The sequence below is a fragment of the Pseudophryne corroboree genome, chromosome 3 (genome assembly GCF_028390025.1).
Source record: "Pseudophryne corroboree isolate aPseCor3 chromosome 3, aPseCor3.hap2, whole genome shotgun sequence".
Lineage (NCBI taxonomy): Eukaryota > Metazoa > Chordata > Amphibia > Anura > Myobatrachidae > Pseudophryne > Pseudophryne corroboree.
Window position 1 is genome coordinate 287,506,350 of NC_086446.1, and position 19,812 is coordinate 287,526,161.

The 19,812-nt window shown below is 48.5% G+C and overlaps 1 protein-coding gene across 1 annotated transcript in view; it reads left to right on the top strand.

The window, feature by feature from the left end:
* Positions 1-19,812, top strand: part of TCFL5 (transcription factor like 5) — a 148,190-nt gene that overhangs the window by 59,559 nt on the left and 68,819 nt on the right. Inside the window, exons 2-3 of the mRNA XM_063959279.1 lie at positions 13,637-13,814; positions 13,895-14,069. Of these exons, the coding sequence (XP_063815349.1) occupies positions 13,637-13,814; positions 13,895-14,069 (353 nt within the window). The remainder of the gene's footprint in view (positions 1-13,636; positions 13,815-13,894; positions 14,070-19,812) is intronic.

Below are 19,812 nucleotides of genomic sequence, written 5' to 3' on the forward strand. Positions count from 1 at the left end.
TTATCTTGGTTTCAGCATGTTGCTGCATTTGGTTCATGCCTGTTGGCGTGTGTTATGTTGAATGCCATGTTTGCGGCATGGTTGAGGGTGTGAGTTGGTAGATATCTCACAACTAGTTAAGTAATTCCTTTCCTCGAAATGTCAGTCTCCCTGGGCACAGTTCCTACAACTGAGGTCTGGAGGAGGGGCATAGAGGGAGGAGCCAGTTCACACCCAATGAAAAGTCTTTAGAGTGCCCATGTCTCCTGCGGATCCCGTCTATACCCCATGGTCTTGATGTCGTCCCCAGCATCCTGTACGGACTAGGAGAAAAGGATTTACCGTTGGGTTATCAAAATCCTATTTTCTCTTACGTCCTAGAGGATGCTGGCATCCGCATTAGTCTGATGGGGTATAGATGGGTCCACTAGGAGCCATTGGCACTTTAAGAGTTTGAGACTTGCGCTGGCTCCTCCCTCTATGCCCCTCCTACCAGACCCAGTTTAGAAAATGTTGCCGGAGGAGGTGGTCACAGCTAGGGGAGCTCTACAGAGCTTCTTTAGAAAAATTTTATTTTAGAGTTTATTATTTTACAGGGAGGCTGCTGGCAACAACCTCCCTGCTTCGAGGGACTAAGAGGGGAGTAGTGTCCGCCCTGTGGGGTCTGAGCCACTATCTCCGCTGACAGGACACTGAGCTCCTGAGAGGATCGAACGCTCCCCGCCACAGGGGATCGCTCACCCTGGCAGCATGCCGCCACACTCTTACAGAGCCAGAAGATCAGAAGAGGTGAGATATAGCGGCACAAGGGTAGGCGCGCAGCTCTGAGCAGCTGCGCTCCGGGAAGGCTCAGCGGCACACAGTGTTGGCGCTTTGAGGGGCGTCCTGAGCCAGCGTCTTAATACCCTACACTGGTCACAGACGCTAACCAAAGACTGAATCCCCAGGCTAGCGTCAGAATCCTCCGTACTCAGACGCTCACAGGGGATGGAATCCCCCGCCTTGCGACGGAGTCCTCAGGCCAGTATAAAGAATTTGTGCGGGAAGACACGCCATCTTCAAGAGGCGGAGCTTTTCCTCCGAGCGGACCCAGCAGTGTTCAGCGCCATTTTCCTGCCTGCAGTTCCTGTACACAGACGCTGACAGAGCTCTGCCTCCATGCAACTCCAGCTATCCTGTGCGGTACCAGGGGATTGTAGAAAGGGGAAGGCGGTGAATTAGATCTGTGTAACTATTACAGTACACAGTGGGCGCTGATAAGGGGTGTCCTTTATATATAACAGCGCTGTGTGTGAGTTGGCTCTGAACTCTGTTTCTCTTGCCATTCTCTGGGGGAAACTTTGTCAAACCTACCGTGTGTGTGTGTGTGTGTGTGTGTGTGTGTGTGTGGTGTGTGTGTGGTGTGTGTGTGGAGTGTTTGGGGTCTCCAGTTAGCTAAGTCCAGGGACTCTGGTCTCATTCCATGTAATCAGGATTGCACTGTTATAGCGCAGATACCAGCAAGGGAGCCTGAGTGGTTATCCTCTATCAAAACTATGATTACTCAGATTTCTGCTAGGGTTGCTCCGAATGAATCTGCAACTCAGGTTTTACACAATTCTATGGCAGTTTGGTCTGGTTCTGTTACTTCAGGACCCCCCTCTGTGGGTTCCCACAAACGTGCTTTTGCTCAGATCATGCAAGACGACACGGATACCGATTCTGACACTGCAGACGGTGATGGGGACGTACTCGGGGGCTGCATCTCTCGCAAAAGGGGTGCTGTTGATAATAGAGGCTATTAGAGATGTGTTGAATATTACTGATACAACACCTGAACAGGTTGAGGAGGCTTACTTCACCGACAATAAGACAGCTTTGCTAACCTTCCCTGCGTCCAGAGAATTAAATGCTATTTTTGAAAAAATTCCAGATCCCTAGGAAGGTTCTGGTTGCTTTCCGCTTCCCTGAGGAGGATAGAAAGAAGTGGGAAAACCCACCCATAGTGGACATGTCTGTATCCAGACTCTCTAAAAAGGTGGTTTTACCTGTTCCCCTTTTCTTCCCTCAGCAGCTCCGGCTACGAAGAAACCTTTTTCTTCACCTGCATCTCAGTCCTTTCGGGTTACTAAACCAAGAAAGGCCAAACCGTCCAACACTAGAGGGAGCCGGCCAAAATCCAAGAAACCTGCTGCAGCAGGTTCCCAGGAACAGAAGCCTGCTTCATGTGCGCCAAAGTCCCGGTGGACAGCGCAGCCTGGAGGTAGGACCGATGGGGGCGAGACTCAGACATTTCAGTCACGTCTGGGTGTCATCCGGCCTGGATCCCTAGGTACTAGATATTGTGTCCCAGGGATACCGGCTGCAATTTCAAGATCTCCCGCCTCATCGGTTCTTCAAATCGGGCTTGCCAGCTTTGCTGGCAGATGAGGTTACCCTACAGGGAGCCATCCAGAAGTTGGTGGAGGCACAGGTCATTGCACCAGTCCCTCCTCAAATGCAAAACACGGGTTACTATTTAAACCTTTTCGTGGTACCGAAACCGGATGGTTCGGTCAGTCCCATTCTGAACTTAAAATCACTAAACCCCTTTCTGAGGGAGTTCAAGTTCAAAATGGAGTCTCTCAGGGCGGTGATATCAGGTCTGGAAGAGGGGGAATTCCTGGTATCCCTGGATATCAAGGATGCGTACCTCCACATTCCGATTTGGCAGCCACATCGAGCATATCTCCTTTTCGCACTGTTGGACTGTCATTTTTAGTTCCAGGCCCTGCCATTCGGCCTCTCCACAGCACCACAGGTATTCACCAAGGTGATGGCGGAAATTATGGTTCTCCTTTGCAGGCAGGGGGTGAACATAATTCCATATCTGGACGACCTGCTAATAAAGGCATCTGCCAATGAGAAGCTGTTACGGTCAATAGATCTCACGACCCAGCTTCTCAGGGAACATGGTTGGATCCTGATTATCCCAAATTACATTTGGAGCCAACCAGGAGGTTATCCTTTCTGGGAATAATTCTCGACACGGAAGTGCAGAAGGTGTTTCTTCTGGAGGACAAAGCGTTGGTGATACAAATAATGGTCCGGGATGTCCTGATTGGGCCATCAATTTCTCAGCAATCTTCATTCCGGGAGTAGACAACTGGGAAGCGGACTTCCTCAGCAGACACGACCTCCATCCAGGAGAGTGGGGTCTCCATCCGGAGTTGTTCAAGGAGGTAACGGATCTTTGGGGCATACCCCAAATAGACATGATGGCCTCTTGTCTCAACAAGAAGCTTCGGAAGTATTCAAGGTCGAGGGACCCGCAAACCGTGGCGGTGGACGCCCTGGTAATTCCGTGGGTGTTCCAGTCGGTGTACGTGTTTCCTCCACTCCCACTCTTTCCAAGAGTTCTCAAACTCAGAAGGAGAACAAGGGTTCAGGCAATCCTCATCGCTCCGGACTGGCCGAGAAGGGCTTGGTACGCGGATCTACTGCTAGAAGAGCCTCTTCTGGAGGACCTGCTGCTGCAGGGGCCGTTCGCCTATCAAGACTTACCGCGGCTACGTTTGACGGCATAAAGGTTGAAAGCCAGATACTAGCTCGGAAGGGCATTCCGAACAAGGTTATTCCTACCCTGATACAGGCTAGGAAAGGAGTAACGTCTAAACATTACCATCGTATTTGGAAAAAATATGTATCTTAGTGTGAATCCAAGAAGTTCCCTGCGGTGGAGTTTCAACTGGGATGTTTTCTCCTCTTCCTCCAAGCAGGTGTGGATATGGGCCTGAGGTTAGGATCCATAAAGGTCCAGATTTCGGCTCTATCCATTTTCTTCCAGAAACAGTTGGCTGCCCTCCCTGAGGTTCAGACTTTTTGAAGGGAGTTCTTCACATCCAACCTCCCTTTGTACCGCCTTGGGATCTTAACGTGGTGTTGCAGTTTCTCCAGTTGGACTTGTTTGAGCCTCTTCAGGGGGTTGAGGTCAAGTTTCTCATGTGGAAGGTGGTCACTTTGTTGGCCTTAGCTTCTGCTAGACGTGTGTCGGAGTTAGGGGCTTTGTCATGTAAAAGCCCATACTTGATCTTCCATGAAGATAGAGCTGAGCTCCGGACACGTCAGCAGTTTCTTCCGAAGGTTGTCTCGGCATTTCATATCAACCAACCTATTGTGGTGCCAGTTGCGATTGACTCCTCAATTTCATCAAAGTCCTTAGATGTGGTAAGGGCTCTAAAAATCTATGTGAGGAGGACTGCTCGTCACAGAAAGTCGGACTCTCTGTTTGTCCTGTATGATCCCAAGAAAATTGGGTGTCCTGCTTCTAAGCAGGCGATTTCTCGCTGGATCAGGTTCACTATCCAGCATGCGTATTCTACCGCCGGCATGCCGTGTCCTACGTCAGTTAAGGCCCACTCTACTCGTAAGGTGGGTTCTTCCTGGGCGGCTGCCTGGGGTGTCTCGGTTTTACAACTCTGCCGAGCAGCTACTTGGTCGGGGTTGAACACGTTTGCAAAGTTCTACAAGTTCGATACCTTGGCCTCTGAGGACCTGAAGTTTGGTCAATCAGTTCTGCAGGAGTCTCAGCGCTCTCCCTCCCTTTCTGGGAGCTTTGGTACATCCCTATGGTACTAATGTGGACCCCAGCATCCTCTAGTACGTAAGAGAAAATAGGATTTTAATTACCTACCGGTAAATCCTTTTCTCGTAGTCCGTAGAGGATGCTGGGTGCCCGCCCAGCGCTTCGTTTTCCTGCAGTGGTTATGTAGTTCAGTACTGCTTAGTTCTGGGTAAGTACTGTTTTGTTACTTGGTAATCCTGTTCAGCCGTTGCTGATGTTTCCAGCTAGTTAGCTTGGGTTGCCTTGTGTGTGAGCTGGTGTGAATATCACCACTATCTGTGTAACCCTTCTCTCGAAGATGTCCGTCTCTTCGGGCACAGTTTCTAGACTGGGTCTGGTAGGAGGGGCATAGAGGTAGGAGCCAGCCCACACTCTCAAACTCTTAAAAATGCAAATGGCTCCTAGTGGACCTGTCTATACCCCAAGGTACTAATGTGGACCCAAATAGTGGAAAATGGGAGTGATGGGATGGAGTTCTTGAAATTGGGCCATACAGTGAGCCCCTTCCCACCAGCAATGAGGTCTGGGATCCCGCTGTTATCTTCTTCAGTGGGGTTGTTCCATGGCAGATCACAGAACTCCCCCCGCTTCATTAATCACCTCACAGCACTGTCGCCCCTACTTCAATAAACACCTGACAGCACACACAGCTCAGTGCCAGCAAAATGACCTTATTAGATGCCCCCTTGTCCCGGGCATCTTCTCCCCTATTATTGCTCCCAGTCTCTTTCCTACGAAGGGCTCTCTCAGGCTATGCCATTCCTAGAAATGTCACAACTTTTCCTTTTTGATACCATGAACTATTTTTTTTTTTACTAAAGATCTAAGCGGGCGATTCAGTTGTTTTTCCCCCACGGCTGCCACTAGATGACGTCTGACAGAGCAATTAAATTGTTGCTCAGTTGAGATGGAAGTGCCATTGGGGGGACACATTTCTGCTCACTGCCTCCCGAGGTGGCAGGCAGAGATTTGCAAAAACTTTGTGGTTTGGGTGCCCTAATGGCTGTTTCGGTGCCCTGACCAGAAGTTTAGACAGGTTTTGCCGATATAAAACCCAGTCTAATTGGCTCTGACAAGCATGATAAATACTGGGCACATGGTTCAAATGACTTGTTGCAGTACTGTTGAGTTGTTCCATCGGGCACCCATGAATTATAGCGGTGCCCATAAAAATTGATTTGCCCCATAAAACTGTTGACAAGTAGTGTATGGTGTTTTCTGTGATACTTGGAGACCAAATAAGTGAAATTAAGCCACAAGTAAATGTTCCAATTGTTTAGTAATATTATATAGTGATAGCTATAATCTAGTAAGTGCTGTTGTTGTACATTATACCATTCTGGGTCATTTGTATTTATTATGCCAAACCATATGTTTTGATCCTTGAAGTCACTTTACTCTGATCCAAGTAAATGTGCAAGGCATGTGCCTCACCTTGGCCTTATTGGTGGAGGTGATAAATACCACTTTACTATACTTTAATCTTACCATACGTTACTATAATATATTTCTCTAACGTCCTTGAGGATGCTGGGACTCCGTAAGGACCATGGGGAATAGACTGGCTCCGCAGGAGATAGGGCACTCTAAGAAAGCTTTGGACTCTGGGTGTGCACTGGCTCCTCCCTCTATGCCCCTCCTCCAGACCTCAGTTTTTACACTGTGCCCAGAGCAAGATGGGTGCACTGCAGAGAGCTCTCCAGAGTTCTCTGCCTAGAAGCATTTTTGTTTGGATTTTTTTCTACCTTTTACTACTTTTTCACAGGGAGCACTGCTGGCAACAGGCTCCCTGCATCGAGGGACTGAGGAGAGAGGAGTAGACCTTCTTGTCAAAGATAGGCTCTGCTTCCTCGGCTACTGGACACCATTAGCTCCAGAGGGGGTGAACGCAGGTTCTTACTGGGCGTCCACCCCCGGAGCCACGCCGCCGTTCTCCTCACAGAGCTAGAAGTACAGAAGACAGAAGTCGTCAGGCGGCAGAAGCATTCAGCTTCACTGAGGTAACGCACAGCACTGCAGCTGTGCGTCATTGCTCCCATACACCTCACATACTCCGGTCACTGTAAGGGCGCAATGGGGGAGGGGGGCGGCGGCTCCCTGGGCAGCAATATAAACTTCTGCATGGCAAAAAGACTATATACATGTACAGGTGGGCTCTGTACATGTATATAAAAGAGCCCCCGCCATATTTTACTAAGTTTGAGCGGGACAGAAGCCCGCCGCCGAGGGGGCGGGGCTTCTCCCTCAGCACTCACCAGCGCCATTTTCTCTCCACAGCACTGCTGAGAGGAAGCTCCCCGGACTCTCCCCTGCTTACACACGGTGAAAGGGTGCTTAAAAGAGAGGGGGGGGGGGGGGCACATAATTGGCGGTTTACATTTTATACAGCGCTGCTGGGGAAAAACATTTTGTGTTGGTTTCCAGGGTCATTGCGCTGGGGTGTGTGCTGGCATACTCTGTCTCTCCAAAGGGCCTTGACAGGGATACTGTCTTCAGGAAAGGGGTTCCCTGTGTGTGTGGGAAGTGTGTCGGTACGCGTGTGTCGACATGTTTGACGAGGAAGGCTCGCTTAATGTGGAGGGGGAGTGCTTGAATGTCAGGTCGCCGTCGGCAACGCCGACACCGGGATGGGTGGATATGCTGAATGTCTTGAATGCAAATGTCAATCTATTGCATAAAAGGTTAGACAAGGCAGAAGCTAGGGATCAGTCAGGTAGCCAGTCCATGCCTGTCCCTGGGGCGCCAGGTTCTTCGGGGTCTCAGAAGCGCACCATATCCCAGATCGATGACACAGATACCGACACAGATACTGACTCTAGTGTCGACTATGAAGATGCAAAATTACAGCCGAAGGTGGCAAAGGGTATACGGTACATGATTATTGCCATTAAAGAGGTTTTGCATATTACTGAGGAACCCCCTGTCCCTGACACGAGGGTACACATGTATAAAGGGAAAAAGCCTGAAGTCACTTTTCCATCCTCATTTGAATTAAGTGACTTGTGCGAAAAGGCTTGGGAATCTCCGGATAGGAGACCACAAGTTCCCAAAAGGATTCTCATGGCGTATCCTTTTCCACACTGATAGGATACGCTGGGAATCTTCGCCAAAAGTTGACAAGGCGCTGACACGTTTGTCCAAAAAGGTGGCACTACCTTCTCGGGATACGGCTTCCCTCAAGGAACCTGCTGATCGCAGGCAGGAAATTACCTTAAAGCACATTTACAATCATTCCGGTACTATTGCTCGACCGGCTATGGCGTCGGCCTGGGTTTGTAGTGTGGTTGTGGCATGGGCAGATTCCTTATCTACGGAAATTGACACCTTCGATAGGGATGCCATTCATATGACCATAGAGCATATCAGAGATGCTGCCTTGTATATGAGGGATGCTCAGAGAGACATTTGTTTATTAAGCTCCAGAATAAATGCTATGTCTATTTCTGCTAGGCGGCTCTTGTGGACCCGACAGTGGACGGGAGATGCCGATTCAAAGCGGCATATGGAGTCCTTGCCTTACAAAGGGGTGGAGTTGTTTGGAGACGGCCTCTCGGATCTTGTCGCTACGGCTGGTAAGTCAAATTTCTTACCTTATGTCCCCCCGCAGCATACAAAAAAGGCACCTCATTATCAAATGCAGTCCTTTCGTTCCAATAAAAACAAGAAGGTACGGGGATCATCCTTTGTTGCCAGAGGGAAAGACAGGGGGAAAAAGCTGCACACAGCTAGTTCCCAAGAGCAGAAGTCCTCCCCTGCGTCTGCAAAGTCCACCGCATGACGCTGGGGCTTCCCGAGGGGAGGCAGATCTGGTGGGGGCTCGTCTTCGGTTTTTCAGCCACGTCTGGGTTCACTCGCAGGTGGTTCCCTGTGCATTAGAGATTGTTTCTCAGGGATACAGGCTGGAATTCGAAGACTTGCCTTCTCGCCGATTTTTCAAATCGGCTCTGCCGGCTTCCCCGTCAGAGAGGGAGCTAGTGTTGGCAGCAATCCAAAAATTGTGTATTCAACAGGTGATTGTCACAGTTCCTCATCTCCAGCAAGGAGAGGGATATTACTCAACCCTGTTTGTGGTCCCGAAACCGGACGGTTCGGTCAGACCCATTTTAAACCTGAAATCTCTGAACCTGTACTTGAAGAGGTTCAAGTTCAAAATGGAATCACTCAGGGCGGTCATCGCCAGCCTGGAGGGGGGGATTTGATGGTGTCCCTGGACATAAAGGATGCTTACCTTCATGCTCCGATATTCCCCCCGCATCAGGCGTTCCTGAGATTTGCAGTGCAGGACTGTCACTACCAATTTCAGACGTTGCCGTTTGGGCTTTCCACGGCCTCGAGAATTTTCACCAAGGTAATGGCGGAAATGATGGTGCTCCTGCGCAGGCAGGGGGTCACAATTATCCCATACTTGGACGATCTCCTCATAAAGGCGAGATCTCGGGAGAGGTTGCTGGACAGCGTGTCTCTGTCCATGAAGACGTTGCAGATACACGGCTGGATTCTAAATATACCGAAGTCCCAGCTAGTCCCTACAACGCGTCTGACCTTTTTGGGGCTGATTCTAGACACAGACCAGAAAAAGGTTTTTCTTCCGATCGAAAAGGTTCTGGAACTCATAGCCATGGTCAGGAACCTATTAAAACCAAAAAAGGTTTCAGTGCATCATTGCACGCAGGTCCTGGGGAAGATGGTGGCTTCCTACGAGGCCATCCCTTTCGGCAGGTTCCATGCGAGGACTTTTCAATGGGACCTCTTGGACAAGTGGTCCGGGTCCCATTTACAAATGCATCAAAGGATCACCCTGTCTCCCAGGACCAGGGTATCTCTCCTGTGGTGGCTGAACAGTGCTCACCTACTAGAAGGTCGCAGGTTCGGCATTCAGGACTGGGTCCTGGTGACCACGGACGCAAGCCTCCGAGGCTGGGGAGCAGTGACACTGGGAAGAAATTTCCAAGGTCTCTGGTCAAGCCTAGAGTCTTGTCTCCACATCAACGTCCTGGAGTTGAGGGCCATATACAACGCCCTGCGTCAAGCGGAGGAATTGCTTCGGAGAAAACCGGTTCTGATTAAGTCAGACAATGTCACGGCAGTGGCTCATATAAACCGCCAAGGCGGAACAAGGAGCAGAATGGCCATGGCAGAAGCGACCAGGATTCTACGCTGGGCGGAAGGCCATGTAAGCGTGATATCGGCGGTGTTCATCCCGGGGGTGGACAACTGGGAGGCGGACTTCCTCAGCAGGCACAACCTGCATCCGGGAGAGTGGGGACTTCATCAAGAAGTCTTCGCACAGATCACGGATCGTTGGGGACTGCCTCAAATCGACATGATGGCATTCCGTCTCAACAAAAAGCTAAAGCGGTATTGCGCCATGTCAAGGGACCCTCAGGCGGTAGCGGTAGATGCTCTGGTGACACCTTGGGTGTTCAGATCGGTCTATGTGTTTCCTCCTCTTCCTCTCACACCCAAGGTGTTGAGAATAATACGAAGAAGCAGGGTCAGAACACTACTCATTGTTCCGGATTGGCCACGGAGGACTTGGTATCCGGAGCTGCAAGAGTTGCTCGCAGGGGATCCATGGCCTCTTCCTCTAAGGCAGGACCTGCTGCGGCAGGGGCCCTGTCTGTTCCAAGACTTACCGCGGCTGCGTTTAACGGCATGGCGGTTGAACGCCGGATCCTAGCGGAAAAAGGGATTCCGGAGGAAGTCATTCCTACCCTGATCAAGGCTAGGAAAGAAGTGACGTTAAAACATTATCACCGTATATTGCGGAAATATGTTTCTTGGTGTGAGGCCAGAGCTGCTCCTACGGAGGAGTTCCATTTGGGCCGTCTACTTAACTTCCTTCAAACAGGAGTGACTTTGGGCCTAAAATTAGGGTCCATAAAGGTCCAGATTTCGGCCTTATCCATTTTCTTTCAAAGAGAATTGGCCTCTATTCCTGAAGTACAGACCTTTGTGAAGGGGGTGCTGCATATTTAGCCTCCCTTTGTGCCTCCGGTGGCGCCTTGGGATCTTAACGTGGTGTTACGTTTCCTCAAGTCACCTTGGTTTGAACCACTCAAAACTGTGGAGTTGAAATACCTCACGTGGAAAGTGGTCATGTTGTTGGCGTTAGCTTCGGCAAGACGTGTTTCCGAATTGGCGGCTTTATCACATAAAAGCCCATACTTGGTTTTTCACGTGGATAGGGCAGAGTTGAGGACTCGCCCTCACTTTCTGCCAAAAGTGGTCTCATCTTTTCATGTGAACCAACCTATTGTCGTGCCTGTGGCTACACGGGACTTGGAGGATTCCGAGTCCTTGGATGTAGTCAGGGCTTTGAAGATTTATGTGACCAGAACGGCTAGAATCAGGAAGACTGAAGCTTTGTTCGTTCTGTATGCGGCCAACAAGGTTGGCGCTCCTGCTTCAAAGCAGACTATTGCTCGCTGGATCTGTAACACGATTCAGCAGGCGCATTCTACGGCAGGATTGCCGTTACCGAAATCGGTTAAGGCCCACTCCACTAGGAAAGTGGGCTCTTCTTGGGCGGCTGCCCGAGGGGTCTCGGCATTACAGTTGTGCCGAGCAGCTACTTGGTCGGGGACAAACACCTTTGCAAAGTTCTATAAGTTTGATACCCTGGCTGAGGAGTACCTCCTGTTTGCTCAATCGGTGCTGCAGAGTCATCCGCACTCTCCCGCCCGTTTGGGAGCTTTGGTATAATCCCCATGGTCCTTACGGAGTCCCAGCATCCTCAAGGACGTTAGAGAAAATAAGATTTTACTTACCGGTAAATCTATTTCTCGTAGTCCGTAGAGGATGCTGGGCGCCCGTCCCAAGTGCGGACTTTTTCTGCAAGACTTGTATATAGTTATTGCTTACATAAGGGTTATGTTATAGTTTTTCGATTGAACCGTGGCTATGTGGTTGTTCATACTGTTAACTGGGTAAGTTTATCACAAGTTATATGGTGTGATTGGTGTGGCTGGTATGGATCTCGCCCTTAGATTTACAAAAATCCTTCCTCGTACTGTCCATCTCCTCTGGGCACAGTTTCCCTAACTGAGGTCTGGAGGAGGGGCATAGAGGGAGGAGCCAGTGCACACCCAGAGTCCAAAGCTTTCTTAGAGTGCCCTATCTCCTGCGGAGCCCGTCTATTCCCCATGGTCCTTACGGAGTCCCAGCATCCTCTATGGACTACGAGAAATAGATTTACCGGTAAGTAAAATCTTATTTTTTTTTGTCACAATTCCTGGTCTGATTACTGTCTGTCTGTGGGGGAGGAATTCCTTGCCCGTCTAGTTTGAAAAGGGGAAGTGGAGAGACAGCTGTCCTAAAATAGAGTTGGGCCATTCCTTCCAATTGAATCTACAGAAGGTAATATCAGGTCCTGTAATAATCTATCTACAGTAATGGGAAACATACAATATGCCGGCAGATGGAATGCCGGCTGTCAGTATCCCGACAGCAGCATCCCGTCTGCCTGAATACCGGCAGTGAGGCAGCGAGTCGGCTCGCTGTGCACGCCACGCTTTGGGCCCAGTGGTGAGCTTAGCTCACCACAGGTTTTATTCCCACTTGGTTGGGGCAGGTGTCTGGATGCCGGCTGTCGGTTTATCGGCGAGTGTTGAGATTCCGACGTCTGCATCCTGAACGCTGCGATCCCGACGGCCATTAAAATGACTTCATCCCACAATAACATCATCAGGGCAGTTGAGACATCCATGGGGCCTGGGAACAGTGGGGTGTGGCTACTCTTCCTCTCAAGAAAACTATGTGCGCTGCAAAGGGAAGCATTTGTCCCCACTCAACACTTCCCCCGGGCCCATCAAACAGGCTGGAGCCTGGATAATTAGTACCTGTCCCCCTCGCTCGTGGCTCCACTGCACATTACAAACAAATATAATTCAGGGTACAAGCACATGTGGGTCCTATTCACTGGAAGTAGTAGTGAAGGGAATACGCCTCCCATTGTTGACATTTGTAGAATGGATCAGACACTAACATGCATTGTTCTAAAAGACACCACTGCCAGTGTTACCTAAATGCATAAACACATTTATTTTAGTGTTAAAAAAATGCGTGACATATCAATGGCTATATGTGGTTGTATCAGGGTCATCAATTATAGATTAGAAATTAAGATTGTGTAGACAGAGAACACATAGAAGCACTTGTGTGTAAAATCCCAAAATATTGAGCAGTCCTCTAGTCTGAATACTATAATTTTATATGTAGAGTACATCACTTAATCCTTTTTAATTCAATTGTTTGTAAATTGCTGTGTGAAAATTATGTTAAAGTAATCATAACTACACAAGTATAAAAGTCCAGAAATAAAAAAAAAAAAAATATTCAATGATTAAATTGGTATAAGGACTGAAATTATTATTAGTGGTCCCTAAGGTAAGGGTAACCAGAATGTTAATAAGGCCTTATACAACAAGGGCAGACTAGATGGGCCAAGTGGTTTGTATCTGACGTCAAATTCTATATTTCTATACTAGTCAAGATTTTTAGTCTTATCCTTTAACTCATAGAGGGCCTTATTCAAAATTAGGAGCAAGCATGGTGAATTTATAATGGGTGAACAGTGTGCAGTGTACACAGGCCACTGGGACAGGAGCCCCCACGTCACATAACCTGAACCCAGAATAGACCCTACTGTGTGCCAAGCAGCACACACCACTCCTACCATAAAAAAAGAAAGAAAAAAGAATAGGAACGTGATTCTTTATGCATCCAGTTTGATGAAACTGGAAAGATACTTTAGTAATCTAGTTCATGCACACACTTACACACTAGGGTTCCTTCTTTTTGTTCGGAGACAATTAGCCTACCAGTATATTTTTGGATTGTGGGAGGAAACCGGAGTACCTGGAGGAAAAGCATGCAAGCACAAAGAATATGCAAACTCCACACATTTAGAGCCATTGTGGGAATCGAACCCATGACCTCAGTGCTGTGAGGCAGTAATGCTAACTATTTAATTATAGTAGGTTTCTTTTTTAGCGGTAGGGTCAGTGATGTCACAATTCTTATAACTGACAAGTGATGTATTGACATCTGAGCTTTTATTTCTTTACATTGCAGTCTGGTGTCCCTTATATGCCACCCTTCACAGCTCGTAGGAGACCAGCAGCAGAACAAGTGTGACACTCTAGTACAAAATAAGGCATCTGCCTCTAAAGTATCTCTTCAGTTTAAATATCCTGGCATCAGTTTAATGGACATGGACACTTTTGGAAATGTTGGTTCTTCCCAAACACAGGTAACCAGTTCTTGCCATTACTTGTTATGTTTTATGTAATGCATGTAAGCTCCTCACTGACTTGTATTTTAATTTTTCAGACAAATTCTGTTGGTTGTGGAAATTCTTGCCCCTTGCTGGAAGCTTCCAAGCACCAAGAGATGTCACTGCCCAGATCCGTTTCCTTCTGTTACCAGCAGGAAATTGAATCGACAAAGCAGACTTTAGGAAACCAAAAGAAATTACTACCTGAGCAGGTCTGGATTAAAGTGGGAGGTGAGAACTGGTTCACTTGTCTCTATTTATGACCTTTCTGAAATGTGGTAAACCAGGGAAAAAAGGAAAGGGACAAACCTGAACACTGGAACAAACAGTGGCATACATACAGTATATTTTTTTTTTTAAATTCAATATTTTTTATTGAAGTTTTTCAATTTTGCTTTAACACTTCACACAAACAACACACATAAACTGTCCACACACAACATGTGCAGGAGCAAGGTTACATGTATATAGTATATAATATAACCGGTAGTAATTCTTTCACATAGAACATATAACCACAGGGCATCGGTGTCCTAGTTCGACACATCCTTAACATAGCACGTCCATAGTACTCATAATCATAGCATAAATGGCATAATATGTTACCTATAACATAGCAAAGCAAGGCCAGCCGCGGGGGTGCATACCTCCTAGAAAATCCCATATTGATATCCGGGGAGGGATACAAATCTATTTATTCCCTATCTTTGTAGTATTTAGAGTCTATCCATCTACCCCATATTGTGGACCATTTCCTCTCCGCCTTCCTAGCCAGAAATACAATTTTTTCGTGTGCAATTGTTTCGTTAACCAGGGATATCCATGCCCTAGGCGTCGGGGCCTCGCCAGCCATAGCCGGGCAATACAAACCCTAGCTAGTGCGCATAAATTAAGAACATATCGCCTACCAAGCGGATCTAAGGCTTCCTCGTCTATAACCAGCAGTGCACTGAGCGCAGGAGTACATACGAAGGATGGAATACCTGTATCACACATAATACGCAAAACAGCCATCCAAAACGAAGACACGCCAGGACATAGCCACAGTAGGTGCCAAAAATCTGCGTCCGTGGCTCCACACCTAGGGCATTGCGAGCTGTGGGAACCCCCAATGTGTGCTAACCTCACCGGGGTCATATACACTCTATGCAGGATATATAGTTGTATTTGCTGGTATCTAACAGAGGAAGTTGAGATCCGATGGGCTCCCATAGCATTGTTCCAGGCCTCGTCCGATAGCATACCCACATCTGTCTCCCATCTGCCCCTAAGAACTGTAAGAGGGTCGCTGTGGTGCAGTTGCAGGATACGACCGTATATCCTTGAGACTAAATGCCCCGAATCTAGCGTCTGCAACATTGATTTAACCGGGGAGTCAGCCAGGACTGGAGGGCCATTTGGGAACTGGGCTGCCAGCGCGTGTCTCAGCTGTAAGAAGTGAAAGAAGAACCTTGAGGGTATGTCGTTGTCGTGTGCATGCTGAAGTTGTTGGAATGAGTTAAGGATCCCATCACTATATAAGTGGCCTAAGGATGATACTCCCCATTTCCCCCAAACTTCTCGGACCTGAAGATGGCACAGTTCTGACAGCCCATATATGTTATCCAGTGGGGTATCAGGATCAACACCATGGCCCCGCATCACAGAGTGCACCATTTTCCATATAAGTATGGATTGCTTAATAATTGGTAATGTGGACATTTTGACGCTACCGCAAAGAAGTAGTTGCAGTGGGGAGCCCCCCGGGTAGTCATGGTGCAGCATCAGTGAGTGCAGAGCCAGAGCATCGAGGTTATTGACCCATTCCCAGATATGCGTCAGTTGTGCCGCGTAATAGTAGAAACGGAAGTTGGGGAGGGCCAGACCCCCCATTTCTCGTGATCTGGTCATGGTATCTAGTCTTAAACGTTCTCGTTTACTGGCCCATACCAGGGAGGAAAGCAACCCATCTATTTGTTTAAAAACCTTCTGTGGAATATAAACAGGAGATTGCTGCAATATATAGAGAAGTTTGGGCTGGAAGACCATTTTAACCATATTGACCCTTCCCGTGACCGTTAAAGGCAGCTTACCCCACGTTTGCACTCGGCCGCGGAGATACATTATTTGAGGGGTTATATTAAGAGAAGAAAATTTTTGAGGGTCATTAGACACCCATATACCCAAATATTTAAAGGATTCCACCCACCTTAATGGGAGAGCCACCAACGGGGAGGCAGGGACTTCACCTCTAAGTGGAATAATAAAGGATTTCTCCCAGTTAATCAGGAGACCAGAATATCGCCCGAACCCAACAATAATTTCCAAGATTCTAGGCATAGACTCAGCAGAACGATCCACAAACATCAGAACGTCATCAGCATATAGGGCCACCCTGTCCTCCCGATCGCCCACCTTAAGTCCATATATCCCCGCATCTGCCCTCAGAAGGCACGCAAGAGGCTCGATGGCCATAGCAAACAGGGTAGGGGACAAGGGACACCCCTGTTGCGTGCCTCTAGATAAGGGAAAGGAGTGAGATACGAAACCATTAACCGCCACCCTTGCCGAGGGAGAGGAATACATCAGTCGAACATACTTAATAAAGTTCGGGCCAATGCCAAATCTACGCATGACTTCCCATAAATATTCCCATTCCACAGAGTCGAAAGCCTTTGCGGCATCCAACGAAACGACTATGGAGGAGGAAGGGTCCGCGCGGGGTATTTGTATGTGGGTAAACAGACGTCTGAGGTTTATGGAGGTCGATTTATTGGGCATAAATCCCGTCTGATCCGGGTGTATAATGTGAGAAATAACTGTATTTAATCTGCCAGCCAACACCTTAGCCAAAATTTTAATGTCAGTGGGTAGGAGAGATATAGGGCGGTAGGACTCCACTTTCCTAAGATCCTTGTCAGGCTTAGGGAGAACCACAATCACTGCCTCCGCCATAGAAGGGGGGAGAGACTCCTGTGTAAATATCTGGCCGTATAACTCAAGTAGACGCGGGACAAAAAAGTCCAAATTATGGTTATAGACCTCGGAGGGTATTCCATCCAAGCCCGGGGCCTTGCCGCTAGGGGAGGCCTCAATCGCTGCCCTAACTTCATCGGAGGAAATAGGTGCCTCCAGAAGGTCGCGAGCCTCACTAGATAAGGTGGGGAAGCAGACCCCGTCTAAATAATCGTTCAATTGCGATGAGGTGCAGTCCATTTTAGATTCGTACAAGTGGCTGTAGAAGGATACGAATTCAGCCGTCATTTGTGGAGTCTGGGTTAGGGAAACGCCCTCAGCGCTCACAATCTCTACCACTACACTAGTAGGTCTGTCACCCCGAGCCAGAGAGGCCAGGTATGTCCCCGGTCTGTCCCCAGTAGCGTAAAAGGTGTGAGATGAAAAGAGGAGTCTATGCTGAGTCTTTTCCATTAGGTACTCTCTCCATTCCCTTTGAGCTGACAGCCAGGCCACCCTGGAACTGTCCAAAGAATCTTGCAGGTATTGCAACTCTGCTGCGACACTACGAACCTCTAACTCAGCCTCCCTTCGCTTATAGAAGGATTTCAAAGCAGACACCCGTTTAATCAAGCTCCCCCTTAAAAAGGCCTTAAATGTGTCCCATAAATTAGAGATAGCTTGGCCGGCACTATTCAGCTCAAAAAATTCCCGCCATGCGGCCACCAGGTCAGAGCCGTCCCCCATGTGAACCAGCCAAAATGGATTAAACTTCCACACAGCCTGGCCCCTGTCGCAATTAAAGTCTAAATTAAAGGTTAAAGGGGAGTGATCTGATATACCCCTAGTCTCATATCTAATATTGCAGACGCGGGGGACCATGTCGCTCGAGAGGAGGGCCAGGTCAATCCTAGAGAATGAGGAATGAGAGTGTGAGAAACACGAGTATTGTTTAAGAGAAGGGTGTCTCAGTCTCCACGGGTCGACCAGGCCAGCCCCGAGACCACATTTGCAAAACCGGATCTCCCAGGACATGCAGCAGACGGGGACATAGAGAGCCTATCTTTTGCCACATCTAGCACATTATTGAAGTCCCCGAGACAGATGACAGACACCCCAGGGGACGAGGCCATGAACCCAGCAACCTTCTTAAGAACATCGGGAGAGTATGGAGGGGGCACATAAACAGCTAGTAGGAGGACAGGGACATAAAATAATCTACATTTCAAAAACACATATCTCCCCCAGGGGTCCGTCTGTATGGATTCCATTACAAAGGGGACGGTCCGCCTAATAAGGACCGAAACCCCCCTTGAGGCAGACGTGTGCATAGAGTGGTATGCCCATCCCACCCAGGGTCTCTTCAATGAGAGAATCTTACCCCCCACCAAGTGTGTTTCCATAAGGCAGACAATATCAGCGGCATATTGTTTGATCTGTCGGAGTACAAGAGACCTCTTAATTTTATCATTGAGCCCTCTCACATTCCACGATAACACCTTAAGCCCCGCCATAGTACAGCAAGAGTATAGTAGGCGCATCACCCCGCGGCCAGCCAATCCCGCCACGCACAGATTTAGTAACCAGACACCGTTGCTTATGCTGCACATAAACATACCATACACATTCATAACATACATTTCCCTTCAAAAACCAAATATAGCCTAACAACCTCCCCCACCCCCCTCCCCGTATACCACCCCCAACATGTAGCATACTTGGATCCCAGAACTGAGTGTACATACCTAAAAAAATAAGTAAACTAAACTTTGTCGCACCATCGACCTGTGCAACCACTCCTTGATAGGGGCCAAGAATATAATGACTCTTGGAAATGGAGAATAACTAGAGAAAAGGGAAAAAAAAAGAAAAATTAGGAGGCAGCTCCCAGCCACCTACTATTCCCCCTCGAAAACAAAGTGAGGGGAAATCATAAAGGCCCATCCTCTAGGTCCGTCTATTACCCAGATACGCCATGCTCGGGTATCATGAACCACCCACGTCGGGCCAATTAAATAATAAACCTCCCCCCCGCCTCCCACACATAGGAAGAAAGGAGCGCAAAAACCCCCAAGGTATAGTCATCAACAAAAGCATACCAAGTATATCATGACTGACTTACAAACTATACATATATCCTGTCTGAACTGCATGAACATTGTAGCGGGGGCTAAAGGAAGCATTGACAACACTCAAACAGGCCCGCATCCTATCGCCTCGCAATATCTAACACATGTATCTTAAAACCGACAAAATAAGTAGCCATAAAAGAAGAACAGGAGAAAGTCAGCTTCCAGGGTCCGCCGGATATTCACTAATCCGCAAGAGCACGTCTCGCCGGGAATCGTCTGTCCAGCCACACCATGGCCTCACGAGGAGTCGTGAAAAACTTTGTTTCCCCATCCGCCACTACTCGCAGTCTGGATGGGAATAGCATGGCATACGGCAGGTCAAGTTCACGGAGTCTCCTCTTGACAGGTATAAACTGAGCCCTATCTTTTTGTACATCCACCGCAAAGTCCGGAAATACCGATATTGGCGATCCGTTCCATTTCAGAGGGCCCTTAGTACGAGCCAGCCTCAGAATTGTATCCCGATCACGGTAATGAAGGAACTTAGCAATAAAGGTACGGGGTGGAGCCCCCGGCGGCAGCGGGCGCATCGGAACTCTATGGGCCCGTTCAACAGTGAAATAAGGTGAAAATTCCTCAGATCCGAAAGAATCACGGAGCCATTTTACGAGAAACTCTTCTGGAGCGGAGCCTTCTTCTTTTTCAGGCAGGCCGATGAAGCGGACGTTATTGCGCCGCAGACGCCCCTCTACGTCCGTGAGCTTTTTGCGCACATCATTCATCTGAGACTCCAAAGCATCAGTGCGACGACCCAGCGGGCCAACGGAGTCTTCAATATTGGAAATTCGGGTCTCCGCTTCTCCCACTCTCTCTCTCTCTCACCCGCTGGAGGTCCTGATGAATAATGGAGAGGTCGGATTGCACCTGCCCAATTTTATCAGCCAGGCGCACTTCGCTGGCAGTTACCG